General features: G+C 44.6%; 1 protein-coding gene across 1 annotated transcript in view; it reads right to left on the minus strand.

Annotated features, from left to right (window-relative positions):
- The window catches only part of u2surp (U2 snRNP-associated SURP domain containing), a 75,378-nt gene that overhangs the window by 45,014 nt on the left and 12,632 nt on the right, over nt 1–17,732 (minus strand). Inside the window, exons 4-7 of the mRNA XM_072473897.1 lie at nt 16,794–16,908; nt 7,510–7,631; nt 5,263–5,330; nt 4,992–5,107 (exon numbers count right to left, since the gene is read on the minus strand). Of these exons, the coding sequence (XP_072329998.1) occupies nt 4,992–5,107; nt 5,263–5,330; nt 7,510–7,631; nt 16,794–16,908 (421 nt within the window). The remainder of the gene's footprint in view (nt 1–4,991; nt 5,108–5,262; nt 5,331–7,509; nt 7,632–16,793; nt 16,909–17,732) is intronic.

Raw genomic sequence — 17,732 nt, forward strand, 5'->3', positions numbered from 1 at the left:
TGCAAAATACATTTAGTGCAAACCTGATCCAAACACACAATTTCAACAAACTTCCATGAATCAAACACACACTGGATAAAATTCTGCAGTCAAGCATGTCACAATTTTTCTTGTGCTTACCACACTTAACGTTAATACACACTACCAAATGTACTAGACAACTATGGGCTGGATTCTCCGTTGACGGGATCCTCCCCTTCCCCAGCAGAGCATTCACGCCCACAGATTTCCCAATGGCGTTGGGGTGCCAACAATGGGAAGCCCCATTGGCCGGCTGGCGGAACGGAGGATCCTGCTGCCGGCGGGACAGAGGATCCCGCCCAAGATATTTAACACACTTATTTTATGTATGCAAGTTGGACATTTCTTTCTTACAACGGGTAAAATTGAACCAGTTATAAATGACCAATGAAGGTCACTTAAGTGGCCAGTGAGAGAGTCACATGTTATGGTGAAAAGACAGGTCTAGGAAAAGGTCCAAAAAGATTTGGGTTGTGGCTTTTTCTTATCAACAAAAATTCTCCAGGCAGATAATGGGTCAGCAGTGCAGTGCAATGGAGAATCATGAAATAATCCGACAAAACATAATCCAAAACTAAATGTTGGTGAATTGAGAAGAAACGGAGGGCTGTTAAAGCCACAACTTGCAAAATCAGGTATTTCTTAAGAATGCCTGTGTTTTTCTTCATCACCCCCGCTTCCTGTGGTACTTTGGGACATTTAAAATGACCAGTAGAAATGAAAAGGAATATTCATCGACAATACTGGCTGGACTCGGACCAATGTCCTTGGGGGTGCTTTTGCTAACGCTGTTGGGGAGGGTTTAAACTAATGTGACAGGGGGATGGGAACCAAATGAGGTTGTTAGTGGACAGTAAGGAGGTAGAAACTAAAGCCTGTAAGGAACTGGATCATGAAGTCAGCGTGACTAAGGGGAAGAGTAGGCAGGGAGCAGATGATGAAAGCAATGGGACTGATGGTCTGAGGTGCATCTGTTTTAATACAATAAGTGTAGTAGGTAAGGCAGATGAATTTAGGGTTTGGATTAGTACCTGGGAGTATGATGTTATTGCTATTACTGAGACTTGGTTGAAGGAAGGGCATGATTGGCAACTAAATATCCCAGGATATCGATGCTTCATGCGGGATAGAGAGGGAGGTAAAAGGGGTGGAGGAGCTGCATTACTGGTCAGAAAGGATATCACAGCTGTGCTGAAGGAGGGCTCTATGGAGGACTCGAGCAGTGTGGCAATATGGGCAGAGCTCAGAAATAGGAAGGGTGCGGTAACAATGTTGGGGCTGTACTACAGACCTCGCAACAGCGAGTGTGAGATAGAGGTACAAATATGTAAACAGATTATGGAAAGATGTCAGAGCAACAGGGTGGTGGTGATAGGAGATTTTAATTTTCCCAACATTGACTGGGCTACACTTAGTGTTAGCGGTCTAGATGGAGCAGAATTTGTAAGGAGCATCCAGAAGGGTTTTCTAGAGCAGTATGTAAATAGTCCAACTCGGGAAGGGGCCATACTGGATCTGGTATTGGGGAATGATCCCGGCCAGGTGGTTAAAGTTTCAGTCGGTGATTACTTTGGGAATAGCGATCACAATTCCGTAAGTTTTAGAATACTCATGGACAAAGACGAGAGTGGTCCTAAAGAAAGAGTGCTAAATTGGGGAAAGGCCAAGTATAACAAAATTCGGCAAGAGCTGGGGAATGTGGATTGGGAGCAGCTGTTTGAAGGTAAATCCACATTTGATATGTGGGAGGCTTTTAAAGAGAGGTTGATTAGAGTGCAGGACAGACATGTCCCTGTGAAAATGAGGGATAGAAATGGCAAGATTAGGGAACCATGGTTGACAGGTGAAATTGAGAGACTAGCTAAGAGGAAAAAGGAAGCATACATAAGGTCTAGGTGACTGAAGACAGACGAAGTTTTGGAAGAATATCGGGAATGTAGGACCAATTTGAAACGAGGAACAAGAGGGCTAAAAGGGGTCATGAAATATCTTTAGCAAACAGGGTTAAGGAAAATCCCAAAGCCTTTTATTCAAAGATAAGGAGCAAGAGGGCAACTAGAGAAAGGATTGGCCCACTCAAAGACAAAGGAGGCCTATGCGTGGAGTCAGAGAAAATGTGAGATTCTTAACGAGTATTTTGCATCGGAATTCACCGATGAGGGGGACATGATGGATGTTGAGGTTAGGGTTGGTTGTTTGATTACTCTAGGTCAAGTCGGCATAAGGAGGGAGGATGTGTTGGGTATTCTAAAAGGCATTAAGGTGGACAAGTCGCCAGGTCCGGATGGGATCTATCCCAGGTTACTGAGGGAAGTGAGGGGAAAATAGCTGGGGCCTTAACAGATATCTTTGCAGCATCCTTGAACACGGGTGAGGTACCGGAGGACTGGAGAATTGCTAATGTTGTCCCCTTGTTTAAGAAGGGCAGCAGGGATAATCCAGGCAATTATAGACCGGTGAGCCTGACGTCAGTGGTAGGGAAGCTGCTGGAGAAGATACTGAGGGATAGGATCTATTCACATTTGGAAGAAAATGGGCTTATCACTGATAGGCAACATGGTTTTCTGCAGGGCAGGTCATGTCTTGCCAACTTAATAGAATTCTTTGAGGAAGTGACAAAGTTGATTGCTGAGGGAAGGGCTGTAGATGTCATATACATGGGCTTCAGTAAGGCGTTTGATAAGGTTCCCCATGGTCGACTGATGGAGAAAGTGAAGTCTCATGGGGTCCAGGGTGTACTGGCTAGATGGATAAAGAACTGGCTGGGCAACAGGAGACAGAGAGTAGTAGTGGAAGGGAGTTTCTCAAAATGGAGAACTGTGACCAGTGGTGTTCCACAGGGATCCGTGCTGGGACCACTGTTGTTTGTGAAATACATAAATGATCTGGAGGACGGTATAGGTGGTCTGATTAGCAAGTTTGCAGATGACACTAAGATTGGTGGAGTAGCAGATAGTGAAGGGGACTGTCAGAGAATACAGCAAAATATAGATAGATTGGAGAGTTGGGCGGAGAAATGGCAGATGGAGTTCAATCCGGGCAAATGCGAGGTGATGCATTTTGGAAGATGCAATTCAAGAACGAAATATATGGTAAATGAAAAAGCCCTGGGGAAAATTGATGTACAGAGAGATCTGGGTGTTCAGGTCCATTGTAGCCTGAAGGTGGCTGCACAGGTCAGTAGAGTGGTCAAGAAGGCATACGGCATGTTTTCCTTCATTGGAAGGGGTAGGGAGTATAAAAGTTGGCAGGTCATGTTACAGTTGTAGAAGACTTTGGTTCGGGCACATTTGGAATACTGCGTACAGTTCTGGTCGCTACATGACCAAAAGGATGTGGATGCTTTGGAGAGGGTACAGAGGAGGTTCACCAGGATGTTGCCTGGTATGGAAGGCGCTAGCTACGAAGAGAGGATGAGTAGATTAGGATTATTTTCATTAGAAAGACGGAGGTTGAGGGGGGACCTCATTGAGGTCTACAAAATCATGAGGTATAGACAGGGTGGATAGCAAGAAGCTTTTTCCCCCCAGAGTGGGGGACTCAATTACTAGGGGTCACGAGTTCAAGGTGAGAGGGGAAATGTTTCAGGGGGATATACGTGGAAGGTTCTTTACACAGAGGGTGGTGGGTGCCTGGAACGCATTGCCGGCGAAGGTGGTAGAGGCAGCGCACGATAGCGTCATTTAAGATGTATCTCGACAAATACATGAATGGGCAGGGAGCAGAGGGATACAGATCCTTAGAAAATAGGTGACAGTTTTAGATAGAGGATCTGGATCGGAGCAGGCTTGGAGGGCCGAAGGGCCTGTTCCTGTGCTGTAATTTTTCTTTGTTCTAATAGAGGCATGAATAACTGTGGGATGGGCAGAGACTTTAGTTCACAAACCCCTCTGCCAGAAACCCAATAGGCTAGACTGCATTAAAAAAAAAAAAACAGGCAGGCCAAAGGGTAGAAATCAAGCTCTCAAGCATTTGACCACAAGCAGTGTTGCTCTCAACATTTGATGCAAAAGGTAACTTCAGACTGCTCTCATGCACCTCCTAGTGTCTGTTTACAGGACGGCAGCCCAAAGAGGGAGAAAACACGCACAAACAACCTCACTTGCATCAATCTGCTGCCTAGAAGAATGAAAGTATCTCAAATACTCCGATTAGCAAAGTAAATTCGGCAACAGACTGACTTTCGTTAATAAAGATGAACATGTCTAATATTGCAGAATGTATCAGTGTCACACAAAATAAACGGTTTAGAAGTCCGCTGCCTCACACCACCAGCACCCCGGGTTCAATTCTGGCCTTGGGGGACTGAGTGCAAACTCCACACATTCTCCCCCACGTCTGCATAGGTTTCCTCTGGGTTCTCCCGTTTCCTCTCAGTCCAAAGATGTGCCGGTTAGGTGGGGTTACGGGTTAGGACGGCCAAGTGGGTCTAGGTTAGGGTGCTCTTTCAGAGGGTCAGTGCAGATTTCATGGGCTGAATGGTCTCCTCCTGCACTGTAGGAATTCTAGGGTTCTCAATGCCTTTTTGCATCTGTACATTTTTGTGGTTAACTGTTGGGCACAAAGTACACAACTGTTGTTTGCAAAATAAAAAATCTGGATGGATCTCCAAGTCCAATAAAGGAAGACTGTAAATGTTTATTAAAATCTGTTTTTTGAGTTACCGAGGCGAGAACTTAACTCGTGTGAATATTCACCAGACTATTTCCCGAAAAACATACTTTTAAATTGAAACAATTATTTGGCAAGGGGTTAACAATTATAAAGTTAACTCAAAACCTGTGCGACAAATTAATTTATAAAGTCAGCAAGAATAAAATTACATTGATCCCATGATTCCAGAGTAGGAGCAATATATATTTCTGAACTATAAAAGTTAAATTTATGTATTAACACTCAAAATACAATCAAATCCTGGTTTAAAATGAATGTCAGATCAGGTTACATTTCTGGTACAAGATTTTACTCACATGAGCGACGGCTTTGTGAAGAATCTTCGGACGGCAGAGGTTCAAATCGACTGGGCCTGAAAGGAGCATCCTTGCCTCCTTTTGTTTTCTGTCTTTCGTCACGTTCTTCTTGAATTCTGAAACACATGAAATCCATATTATACTCTGCAAGTAATGCTAATAGGAACAGACAAAATAGGTGCAGGCCACTCTGCCCCTCGAGCCGGTTCTGCTAAATTTCGATTTAACTATATCAAAACATTACCTTTTTTTAAAGTTGATATCTACTTACTGTTTTAATTCCTCCTTGAATAGTTCCAAGTTACTTTTTTTCTTCTCTCTTTCACCCTTTTTTAGGGGCTGTAAAAATGTAATGGTATTGTTAAAATTAATTGAGATGTACCTTTGAAAAATTTAAGCTGCATAAATAGTGAAAAGCTACTGAAGAACAGCATATACTTTCAAGGTCAAAAATACAAAGTTGAAGTGCTCCAATGAATAATTTGAAGTGTAGTTACTATTATGTGGTAGCTAACTTACCCAGTGGTATCAGACAGCAAATGAGAAGGCCAGGCAATCTATTCTCATAATTGTAATCGATACATCGTAAAGAAATGATGCCCCATTCACACATAAAAGTAGCTCTTGAAATGAAATGAAAATCGCTTATTGTCACAAGTAGGCTTCAATGAAGTTACTGTGAAAAGCCCCTAGTCGCCACATTCCGGCGCCGGTTCAGGGAGGCTGGTACGGGAATTGAACAGTGCTGCTGGCCTGCCATGGTCGGCTTTAAAAGCCAGCGATTTAGCCCAGTGAGAGAATTTAGGGAACACCTCTTCATGCAAAAAGTAGTCAAACATGGAACTCTTGCTGACCGAAGGGGTATACAATGGAATACTTGGGTTGATCAAATTGCTGGTATGAGATTTAAAAGTGCAGTAAAAAGGATCACTAGAGTAGTTGTAGTAAGAATGTGACCCAAGGATCAGGGTCAAGATAAGTGGATAACGGCAGTGGTGCAAATAGTCAGGCTAGATAAGGCAAGTTTATGTTTTTGAATTAACTACTGGTGCGATTTGTGTTGAAGGTCAGGTCACTATGACTTGTAATTGCGGTTATACAGAACTAGACTTGTGAGAGAAGAACAATGTGAGTAAATGATGACGTTTTGTGAGGATGGTGTAAATACATGGAAGAAATGGTGTAACTTTTGAGTAGTCTCTTGGAGCAATCTGAGGGAGCTATCCCCTGCGTGTATACTTTTATTGAATAAACTGCTGCTGATTCACCTACAGTTGATTATGTTAAGTGTCTTTAGTTATGCCACAACACGGACGAAAGCAATAGGCTAGTTCAATTAACAATTTTAAATCGGAGAGCTCTTTTATTACTACAAAGGCATGAGAGGCCATAGGGAGGCGGTGGCATACAGTATTGTCACTGGACTAGTAATCCAGAGACCGAGCATAATTTTCTGGGGATCAGGGTTTGAATCCCACCATGGTAGGTGGCGACATTTGAATTCAATACAAATCTGCCATCCTTACCTGGTCTGGCCTACATGTGACTCCAGACCCACAGCAATGTAGTTGGCTTATAACTGCCCCCCTTAAGGGCAATTAGGGATGGCCAATAAATGCTGGCCCAGCCAGCAACACGCACATCCCATGAACACATTTTTTTTTTTTTTTAAATGAAGGAAGGTGGAACAAACGAAGATACCAATCAGCCATGATTTCACAATGGTGAAATAGGTTCATGGGGCTGAATAGTTTCCTCCTGTTCCCAACTGGTTAGCCACAACCAGCATGCTCTTTTTTGAATAGCGAATAAAATCTTTTATATCCGCATCTCATGCAATAGGCAACATCTATAGCAAACCAATACTGCACCAAGGTTTCAGGTTAGATTACACGTTCAAGTACTGAAGTGGGGTTTGAACCCACAACCCGACTTTGAAGCCATTGTGCAATGGACTGTTCCAGTCTGGGCGCCATTCAACAACTGGGGAACAGATCGCAAGTTAGACCAGTTTTCAACTCATGAACTCCAAGCGGGGACCAGTAAATACTCCGGATGATTTACATGAACTGGCCAAGAGGAACTGACCCACTGAATAAACACTCTGATCCAAATGGGCCATGAAGCGGATTTTTAAAAAAATCAGTTTCACACTGTTTCCTATTGAAGAACAGTCTAACGATGTACTTCCAATCCTCATTCAATGGATGGCTGGAAGGTCTGTGGCATCTGGTCAAATTCTCTGCTCCTCTATCGCAGAGAAAGCATCTGGTCTACATCTGCCAACTACAGAATAGTTGGGTGTAAACTTAGTGATGGGAATTGTAAGGGCAGGTCTATAAATTATCACTGTATAATAGATGTGGTGCCCCCATAGCATTATTGTAGTGTCCTTTGATCTGTAAAGATCTGAATGGGGATATGCTTGTTCTGATGCATTTGACTTTTTAATATTCTGCAAATTCAGAAAAAGCTAGCTCATTCATGCAAGAAGCAATAACCAAAATGAAACACTTACTGGCTTCTTGGGATCTGATAGGAAAGACGGTGAAGATGATTTCTCTGGCACTATGTTCTTTATCTCTGGAACCCGTGTAGAAGGCTTGTACAATTTTCCTTTCTGTTCCTCCAATCGTTCTTCTAAGGAGCAAAAATAAAGCTTTATGATTTAATAAATACTTTATTTTCACACAATTAACAGTGCAATTCCTGGGTTTAAACTGTGACATTGAATGCATCTGCATCATGCTGATGATTGCAAACTATCAAATCAGTACGAGACCAGATGGAGGGCTCCATTACTGGTAATATGCCAGAAAAGGCAAAGTTTGTTCTTAGTAAGCACTTCAATAAAAGTTCTGGGGCGGAATGGGGCATTTTGACTGCTTGCTTGTTTTAGAATTTCATGATTTACTAAACGTTGCACATCACCAGGCAGGAGTATCTCAAAAAACAGTCCCCCGTTTCTGAACAGACTACAGCAGGTTCAAATGTAATTAAGAATCCACGTATAGTGCTTTGCAGAATTGTTGGCGGAGTTAAGACAAATTTGTAATTTGTTTGTGATTCCAAAGTACTGAGAAAGTTTATTCATAGGATGACTGATACTCAACTTTCTATCCTGAGCACGGTCTACAAGGAAAATCAATTGAAATTTCTACAATATCCATTTACAGATGATCTTTTAACACACTATTTGTTACACGCTGGTACCTTCCTTCCTACTGCACCTACACTATGTTCATCTTTATATACGTACATGGATCATCCATGTATCATTGGTGACATCTTCCCTGCACCTACCCTGTCTAGTCCTGTTGGAATTTTACAAGTCTCTATGAGATCCTCCTCATTCTTCTGAACTCCTGCGAGATCAAAACATAGTCAATCTCTCGTCATATGGCAAACCCGCCATCCCTGGAATCAGTCCGGTAAACCTTCGCTGCACTCCCTCGAGAGCAAGAACATCCTTCCTCCGAGAAGGAGACCAAAACGGCACACAACACTCCAGGTGTGGCCTCACCCAAGGCCCTGTACAATTGCAGTAACACATCCCTGCTTCTATACTCGAAACCTCTCGCAATGAAGGCCAACATACCATTAGCCTTCTTTACCGCCTGCTGCACCTGCATGCTTACCTTCAGCGAATGGTGCACAAGGACACCCAGGTCCCGCTGCATACGCCCCTCCCCCAATTTAAAACCATTCAGGTAGTAATCTGCCTTCCTGTTTTTGCTTCCAAGTGAATAGCCTCACACTTATTCAAATTATACTGCATCTGCCATCGATTTGCTCACTCGCCCAACTTGTCCAGATCATGCTGTAGGATCCCTGCATCCTCATCACAATTCACTCTACCACCTAACTTGGTATCATCTGCAAACTTTGTGATGTTACATTTTGTTCCCTCATCCAACTCATTAATATATATTGTGAATAGCTGGGGTCCCAGCACCGATCCCTGTGGTACCTCACTAGTTACTGCCTGCCAATTTGAAAAGGACCCATTAATCCCTCGTCTTTGTTCCCTCTCTGCCAACCAGTTTTCTATCCACCTCAATACATTTCCCCCAATCCCATGCGCTTTAATTTTGCACAATAATCTCTTATGCGGAACTTTGTCAAATGCCTTCTGAAAGTCCAAATATACCACATCGACTGGCTCCTCCTTGTCAACTGTACTGGCTACATCGTCAAAGAATTATATAAATTGCTTGGATGAAGGGACTGAAGATAAGGTTGTGAAATTTGCTGAAGACACAAAGTAATTTGTGAAGAGGACACAAGGCGGCTTCAAAGGGACATAGATAGGTTAAGTGAGTGGGCAAAACTCTTGCAAATGGAGTATATTAAGGTAGATAAGTCCCCAGGGCCTGAAGGGATCTACCCCAGAATACTGAAGGAGGCTGGAGAGGAAATTGCTGAGGCCTTGACAGAAATCTTTGGATCCTCGCTGTCTTCAGGGGATGTCCCGGAGGGCTAGAGAATAGCCAATGTTGTTCCTCTGTTTAAGAAGGGTAGCAAGGATAATCCCGGGAACTACAGGCCGGTGAGCCTTACTTCAGTGGTAGGGAAATTACTGGAGAGAATTCGAGATAGGATCTACTCCCATTTGGAAGCAAATGGACGTATTAGTGAGAGGCAGCACGGTTTTGTGAAGGGAAGGTTGTGTCTCACTAACTTGATAGAGTTTTTCGAGGAGGTCACTAAGATGATTGATGCAGGTAGGGCAGTGGATGTTGTCTATATGGACTTCAGTAAGGCCTTTGACAAGGTCCCTCATGGTAGACTAGTACAAAAGGTGAAGTCACACGGGATCAGGGGTGAGCTGGCAAGGTGGATACAGAACTGGCTAGGCCATAGAAGGCAGAGAGTAGCAATGGAAGGATGCTTTTCTAATTGGAGGGCTGTGACCAGTGGTGTTCCACAGGGATCAGTGCTGGGACCTTTGCTCTTTGTAGTATATATAAATGATTTGGAGTGTATTGTTATTGTTGCGTTTGCTTTGTAAGAGGGGAAAAATTGTTGTTTGGGAAAAAATTTTCAATAAAACATTTATAAAAAAAAAAAAAAAAAATGATTTGGAGGAAAATGTAACTGGTCTGATTAGTAAGTTTGCAGACGATACAAAGGTTGGTGGAATTGCGGATAGCGATGAGGACTGTCGGAGGATACAGCAGGATTTAGATTGTTTGGAGACTTGGACGGAGAGATGGCAGATGGAGTTTAATCTGGACAAATGTGAGGTAATGCATTTTGGAAGGTCTAATGCAGGTAGGGAATATAGAGTGAATGGTAGAACCCTCAAGAGTATTGAAAGTCAAAGAGATCTAGGAGTACAGGTCCACAGGTCATTGAAAGGGGCAACATAGGTGGAGAAGGTAGTCAAGAAGGCATACGGCATGCTTGCCTTCATTGGCCGGGGCATTGAGTATAAGAATTGGCAAGTCATGTTGCAGCTGTATAGAACCTTAGTTAGGCCACACTTGGAGTATAGTGTTCAATTCTGGTCGCCACACTACCAGAAGGATGTGGAGGCTTTAGAGAGGGTGCAGAAGAGATTTACCAGAATGTTGCCTGGTATGGAGGGCATTAGCTATGAGGAGCGGTTGAATAAACTCGGTTTGTTCTCACTGGAACGAAGGAGGTTGAGGGGAGACCTCAGAGGTATACAAAATTATGAGGGGCATAGACAGAGTGGATAGTCAGAGGCTTTTCCCCAGGGTAGAGGGGTCAATTACTAGGGGGCATAGGTTTAAGGCGAGAGGGGCAAGGTTTTTTTTAATAAATATTTTATTGAAAATTTTTGGCCAACCATCACAGTACATTGTGTATCCTTTACACAGTAATATAACAATATAAATAACAATGGCCAGTTTTATAAATAATATATAAACAAAAATAAATGGCAACTGCCTTGTCCCAGATAAATATTCTCCAAAAATATGTTTTAACAGTCCAATATACAATTATCTATAACAACAACCTATACATATTATACTTATATATTAACATCCCTGAGAATCCCTCTGGTTCTCCTAAATAGCGTCTACATTTAGGAGGGAAATAGGTCTATAGGACCCGCATTGCAGCAGGTCTTTTTCCTTCTTTCGGAGAAGCGATATCGTTGCCTCCGACATAGTCGGGGGCAGCTGCCCCCTTTCCCTCGCCTCATTAAAGGTTCTCATCAGTAGCGGCGTCAGCAAGTCCACATATTTCCTATAAAATTCAACTGGAAATCCATCCGGTCCCGGAGCCTTCCCCGCCTGCATACTCCTAATTCCTTTCACAACTTCCTCTATCTCGATCTGTGCTCCCAGTCCCACCCTCTCCTGCTCCTCCACCTTAGGAAATTCCAGCCGGTCCAGGAAGCACATCATTCTCTCCTTCCCATCCGGGGGCCGAGCTTAGTATAATCTTTTATAGAATGCCACCTCCATTCACTCTCTCCACTCCCCGCTCTATCTCTCCTTCCTCATCCCTCACTCCCCCTATTTCCCTCACTGCTCCCCTTTTCCTCAATTGATGGGCCAGCAACCTGCTCGCCTTCTCCCCATACTCATACTGTACACCCTGTGCCTTCCTCCACTGTGCTTCTGCAGTACCCGTTTGTCAGCAAGTCAAATTCTACGTGTAACCTTTGCCTTTCCCTGTACAGTCCCTCCTCCGGTGCCTCCGCATATTGCCTGTCCACCCTCAGAAGTTCTTGCAGCAACCGCTCCTGTTCCCTACTCTCCTGCTTTCCTTTATGTGCCCTTATTGATATCAGCTCCCCTCTAACCACTGCCTTCAGCGCCTCCCAGACCACTCCCACCTGGACCTCCCCGTTATCATTGAGTTCCAAGTATTTTTCAATGCACCCCCTCACCCTTAGACACACCCCTTCATCTGCCATTAGTCCCATGTCCATTCTCCAGGGTGGACGCCCTTCTGTTTCCTCCCCTATCTCCAAGTCTACCCAATGTGGAGCGTGATCCGAAATGGATATAGCCGTATACTCCGTCCCCCTCACCTTCGGGATCAACACCCTTCTCAAAACAAAAAAGTCTATTCGCGAATAAACTTTGTGGACATAGGAGTAAGGAGTTTTCGTTTTTCTCCTAGGTCTGCTAAATCTCCACGGGTCTACTCCTCCCATCTGCTCCATAAAATCTTTAAGCACCTTGGCTGCAGCCGGCCTCCTTCCAGTCCTGGATCTCGACCTGTCCAGCCCTGGCTCCAGCACCGTATTAAAATCTCCCCCCATTACCAACTTTCCCACCTCTAGGTCCGGGATGCGTCCTAGCATGCGCCTCATAAAATTGGCATCATCCCAGTTCGGGGCATATACGTTTACCAAGACCACCGCCTCCCCCTGTAATTTGCCACTCACCATCGCGCATCTGCCCCCGCTATCCGCCACTATGGTCTTTGCCTCAAATATAACCCGCTTCCCCACTAGTATAGCCACCCCCGTTTTTCGCATCTAGCCCCGAATGAAACACCTGCCCCACCCATCCTTTGCGTAGTCTAACCTGGTCTATAAGTTTCAAGTGCGTCTCTTGTAACATAACCACGTCTGCCTTAAGTTTCTTAAGGTATACGAGTACTCGTGCCCTCTTTATCGGCCCGTTCAGCCCTCTCACATTCCACGTGATCAACCGGGTTGGGGGGCTTTTTACCACCACCCCCCCCCCCTTGTCGATTAGCCATCCCCTTTTTCCAGCTCCTCACCCGGTTCCCACGCAGCTGTGTCCCCCCCAGGCGGTGCCCCCCCCCCACCCCACCCCATTCCGGCTCCCCCCTTTCCCCAGCAGCAGCAACCCAGTAACTCCCCCCTCCCACCCCCCCGCTAGATCCCCCACTAGCATAGTTACGCCCCCCATGTTGCTCCCAAAAGTCAGCAAACTCTGGCCGACCTCGGCTTCCCCCCGTGACCTCGGCTCGCACCGTGCGACGCCCCCTCCTTCCTGCTTCCCTATTCCCGCCATGATTATCATAGCGCGGGAACAAAGCCCGCGCTTCCCTTTTGGCCCCGCCCCCATGGCCAACGCCCCATCTCCTCCACCTCCCTTCCTCCCTCCACCACCACCTGTGGAAGAGAGAAAAGTTACCGCATCGCAGGATTAATAACATAAAACTCATCTTTCCCCCCCTTTTTTCCCCCCTCTTCGCCCCCCATACTCGCCCCACCACTTTGTTTCAAACGTTCTTTTTTAATAACCCACTTATTCCAGTTTTTCTTCCACAATAAAAGTCCACGCCTCATCCGCCGTCTCAAAGTAGTGGTGCCTCCCTTGATATGTGACCCACACAGTCTTGCCGGTTGCAGCATTCCAAATTTTATCTTCTTTTTGTGAAGCACCGCCTTGGCCCGATTAAAGCTCGCCCTCCTTCTCGCCACCTCCGCACTCCAGTCTTGATATACGCGGATCACCGCGTTCTCCCACCTACTGCTCAGAGTTTTCTTTTCCCATCTAAGGACCATCTCTTTGTCCTTAAAACGGAGGAATCTCACCACTAAGGCTCTAGGAATTTCTCCTGCTCTCGGTCCTCGCGCCATCACTCGGTATGCTCCCTCCACCTCCAGCGGACCCGCCGGGGCCTCCGCTCCCATTAACGAGTGCAGCATCGTGCTCACATATGCCCCGACGTCTGCTCCTTCTGGAAGACCAAGAATCCTTAAATTATTCCTCCTCGCGTTATTCTCCAGCACCTCCAATCTTTCCACACATCGTTTATGGTGTGCCTCGTGCATCTCCGTCTTCACCACCCGGCCCTGTATATTGTCCTCGTTCTCGGCAGCCTTTGCCTTCACGACCCGAAGCTCCCGCTCCTGGGTCTTTTGCTCATCCTTTAGCCCTTCGATCGCCTGTAATATCGGGGCCAACAGCTCCTTCTTCATTTCCTTTTTAAGTTCTTCCACGCAACATTTCAAAAACTCTTGTTGTTCAGGGCCCCATGTTAAACTGCCACCTTCCGTCGCCATCTTGGTTCTTGCTTGCCTTCCTTGCCGCTGCTCCAAAGGATCCACTGCAATCTGGCCACTTCCCTCTCCTTTTTCCATCCGTTTCCAGGGGGGATTCCCTTCTGGCTTACCGCACAGTGCTTCTCGCCGTTAAAATTGCCGTTGGGGCTCTTATTAAGAGCCCAAAAGTCCGTTCCACCGGGAGCTGCCGAAACGTGCGACTTAGCTGGTCATCGCCGCACCCAGAAGTGAGAGGGGCAAGGTTTAGAGTAGATGTACGAGGCAAGTTTTTTTACGCAGAGGGTAGTGGGTGCCTGGAACTCGCTACCGGAGGTGGTGGAAGCAGGGATGATAGTGACATTTAAGGGGCATCTTGACAAATACATGAATAGGATGGGAATAGAGGGATACGGACCCAGGAAGTGTAGAAGATTGTAGTTTAGTCGGGCAGCATGGTCGGCACGGGCTTGGAGGGCCGAAGGGCCTGTTCCTGTGCTGCACATTTCTTTGTTCTTTGTTGTTCTTTGGCAGGAAGAATAAAAACCTCATTATCTAAATGGTGAGAGATTGCAAAGTTGAGGTGCAGAGGGGTCTGGTTGTCCTAGTGGATGAATCACAAAAGGCTAGTATGCAGATACAGCAAGTAATCAGGAAAGCTAATGAAATGTTATCATATAATGAGGGGAACGGATTACAAAAGTAGGGAGGTGACCACATCTCGTCAGCATTGGTCTTCATATTTAAGATGCAAATGCTTTAGAAGCAGTTCAGTGAATGATGTGGAGATGCCAGCTTTGGACTGGGGTGGGCACAGTAGAAGTCGTACAACACCAGGTTAAAATCCAACAGGTTTGTTTTGTATCGCTAGCTTTCGGAGCACAACTCCTTCTTCAGATGAGTAAATTGTGAAGAGGACACAAGGAAGCTTCAAAACTTCAGTAAAGGTCAAGTAGACCAATACTGGGAATGGGAGAGTTGTTTCATGAGGAAAGGTTTGGAGAGGTTAGGTTTGTATCCCTGTAGTGCTTAGAAAAGTAAAAGGTGACTTGATCATAACCTTGAAGGTCCTGAGGGGTATTGACAGAGTGGATGTATTGAGGATGTTTCCTCTTGTTGGAGAGTCTAGAACTAGGGATCAATGTTTAAAAATAAAGGGGCAGTCGTTTAAGGCAGAAATAAGGAGAATTTTTTCTCTCTCCAAGGGTCGTGAGCCTCTGGAATTCTCTTCTCAAAAGACAGTGGAAGCACATATTTTGATTTTTTTTTTTTAATAGTCTGAGCGGAATAGATTCTTGATTAACAAGGGGGTGAAAGGTCATCGGGGTAAGCAAGATCAGCCATGATATTAAATGGCGGAGCATGCTAGAGGGGCTGAATGGCCTACTCCTAATTCATATGTTTGTTTCAGGATCTTGACGCTGAAGTGCAACCAAAATTTGAGTCGTCGCCCTTTCAAATAACCAAATGGGGGCTGCAACCTTTGGCATTCTAGATAAACATGGAACAGAGCTCCCTCAAAGCTGCAGAAAGTTATTTTTGTAAAGGTGCTCAAGATACGTGATCAATCAATATCTTCCAGTTAACATCCTCCAACCCTTGGGCAGCCCAGTTATGGTTAACTGTAGGTTAACTTCTGCACTCAAGGAAGGCTTTTAAAAAGAACACTGTTCAGGAGAAAACCTTTGCAAAAACTGCTAAAATACCATCAAGCTTATCTTTGTGTGTTGGACTCTTTGACAGAATGCCACCATCTTCTTGACTACATCGTTGGTACACCACAATTTGGTTCTAATATTTTTACATACAAAACTTTAGAAGCAACTGATCGTCTCTCTGCAATAGCAATTACGTTCACCACAAAATCCAACAAGGTATATTCTCATAATCTACCCTCCCCACGTGATACCTTCTACCAGCTGTCATCAAAGTCTCAGGAGTTTTTTCTTCTGCCAAAGGACATTGAACTCTACTTTCAGCACAATGGAAGACATTATAGAGAACAGCTTGCAAGCATGGCTGGTCACCTTAGTGTTTTAGAAAGTCAGATCGAACACCACATATGAAACATACTGTCAATCCATTTCTTAATTCTGATCCTCACGAGCAGCTTTGATAAGCAGTAGCAAATCTTATCAATATCACTAGTCAAAATTCATACAGTGCAGGAGGCCGCCATTTGGCCCATCAAGTCTGCACCGACCCTCTGAAAGAGCACCCTACCTAGCGCACAATCCCCCAACCTATCCCCGAAACTCAACCTGGGTGGCAACTTAGCATAGCTAATCCACCTAACCTGCACATCTTTGGACTGTGGGAGATAACGGGAGCACCCGGAGGAAACTCACGCAGACACGGGGAGAATGTGCAAACTCCACACAGTCACCTGAGGTTGGAATTGAACCCAGGACCCTGAAGCTGTGAGGCAGCAGTACTAACCACTGTGCCACCGTGCCGCCCCTTGCCTTGTGATAATCAGACTTGAGCCCCCTCTCCCTTAAACCCATTATCTCATTAGGCCACTGATTAAAATGTGGCTCATTAATTGGGGATTCATTTAAAGATTATTTAATTACTTACAGTAAAGAACTCACAAATAGTGCAGCAAAAGTGTCAAAAACACAGTTCAACTTAAGTGCGAGAAAAGTGGCCCAACAAAACTGCCATTTTGTACTACATTGATTCTGGGTTTAAACCCTTACACCTACATGAAACAAATTAAGTTTTAGGTAGGAAAATAGTTCAAGCTGTGACATCAGCACACAAAATAACTTGCTCCAATTCTAACTGGATTGTGAAAGGATACGACTCATTTCAATAAAGTGCCATTTTTCCTACTTGCTGCATTTATAACTCACCTCTTGTTGCATTTACAATGCCACCTCTGACAAAAGCTTTTACTTTACTGGAGTCTGCTCCCTCAAAGGAAGCCAAAAATTCTTCATAAATCTCAGCAGCTGCCTTCTCATCTTCCTGAAAGAAAATGTCCAACATTAGTCTCTTGCATTTGTAACCATATTTTCCATTGATGGTTTCACAAAAATATACGTTGAAGATCATTTAGTCAATCAGAAAAATATACACTCACTATCCCATTGGTTTGAATATTGGCATGTGGCAGTGAATTACAGAATTTTCTATATATATGCATATATATGCTTGAAACATGTAAATGAATGCAATACCAAGAAATTTGAAGGAAGGGGAAATATAACAACCCGAGAGTCTGAACACCTTTGACAACTGTGATGGAAAACGTCCATATGTCATCCATTATTTTATTCCTGCCATCAATAGTATCTTTGTTCCCCAATGGCTATCTTATAAGGATAATACCGGAGCCTTGCAGACCAAATTATCCTGTTCTATGCCTAATTAGGTCTTAATTTGAATGGCATTATTGGTTAATTTCTGCAAGCCTTGTTTTAAGGATTGGGGGGGGGGGGGGGGGGGGGGGGGGGGGAAGAAAAAAAAGAGAATACAATTATTAATCACTACCCAGTGATCCTTGATGCAAAATGCAGGATTTGACAGATATGGATCAAGACAGGATTGTTACTGGCTGCAATGGCCTCCTCTCGTCGATGCATCCTCGTCGTATGCCAGGCTCAGCCTATCACTCGTTGTCTAAGGCATAAATTAAAAAGTTATTTAAAATCAAACAGCAGGGGACTTCTGGCACCCTTGGAATCGTTTCCTAAATGAGTCAGCTTCTCCAAGAAGGAAGAAAGATAAGGTGCAAAAATAAAACCTTTTAAAAATCTACGGGTCAAACCAGGCTGGGTTGCGGAAGAGCA

This window comes from Scyliorhinus torazame, chromosome 14 (genome assembly GCF_047496885.1).
Source record: "Scyliorhinus torazame isolate Kashiwa2021f chromosome 14, sScyTor2.1, whole genome shotgun sequence".
Taxonomy (NCBI): Eukaryota; Metazoa; Chordata; class Chondrichthyes; order Carcharhiniformes; family Scyliorhinidae; genus Scyliorhinus; species Scyliorhinus torazame.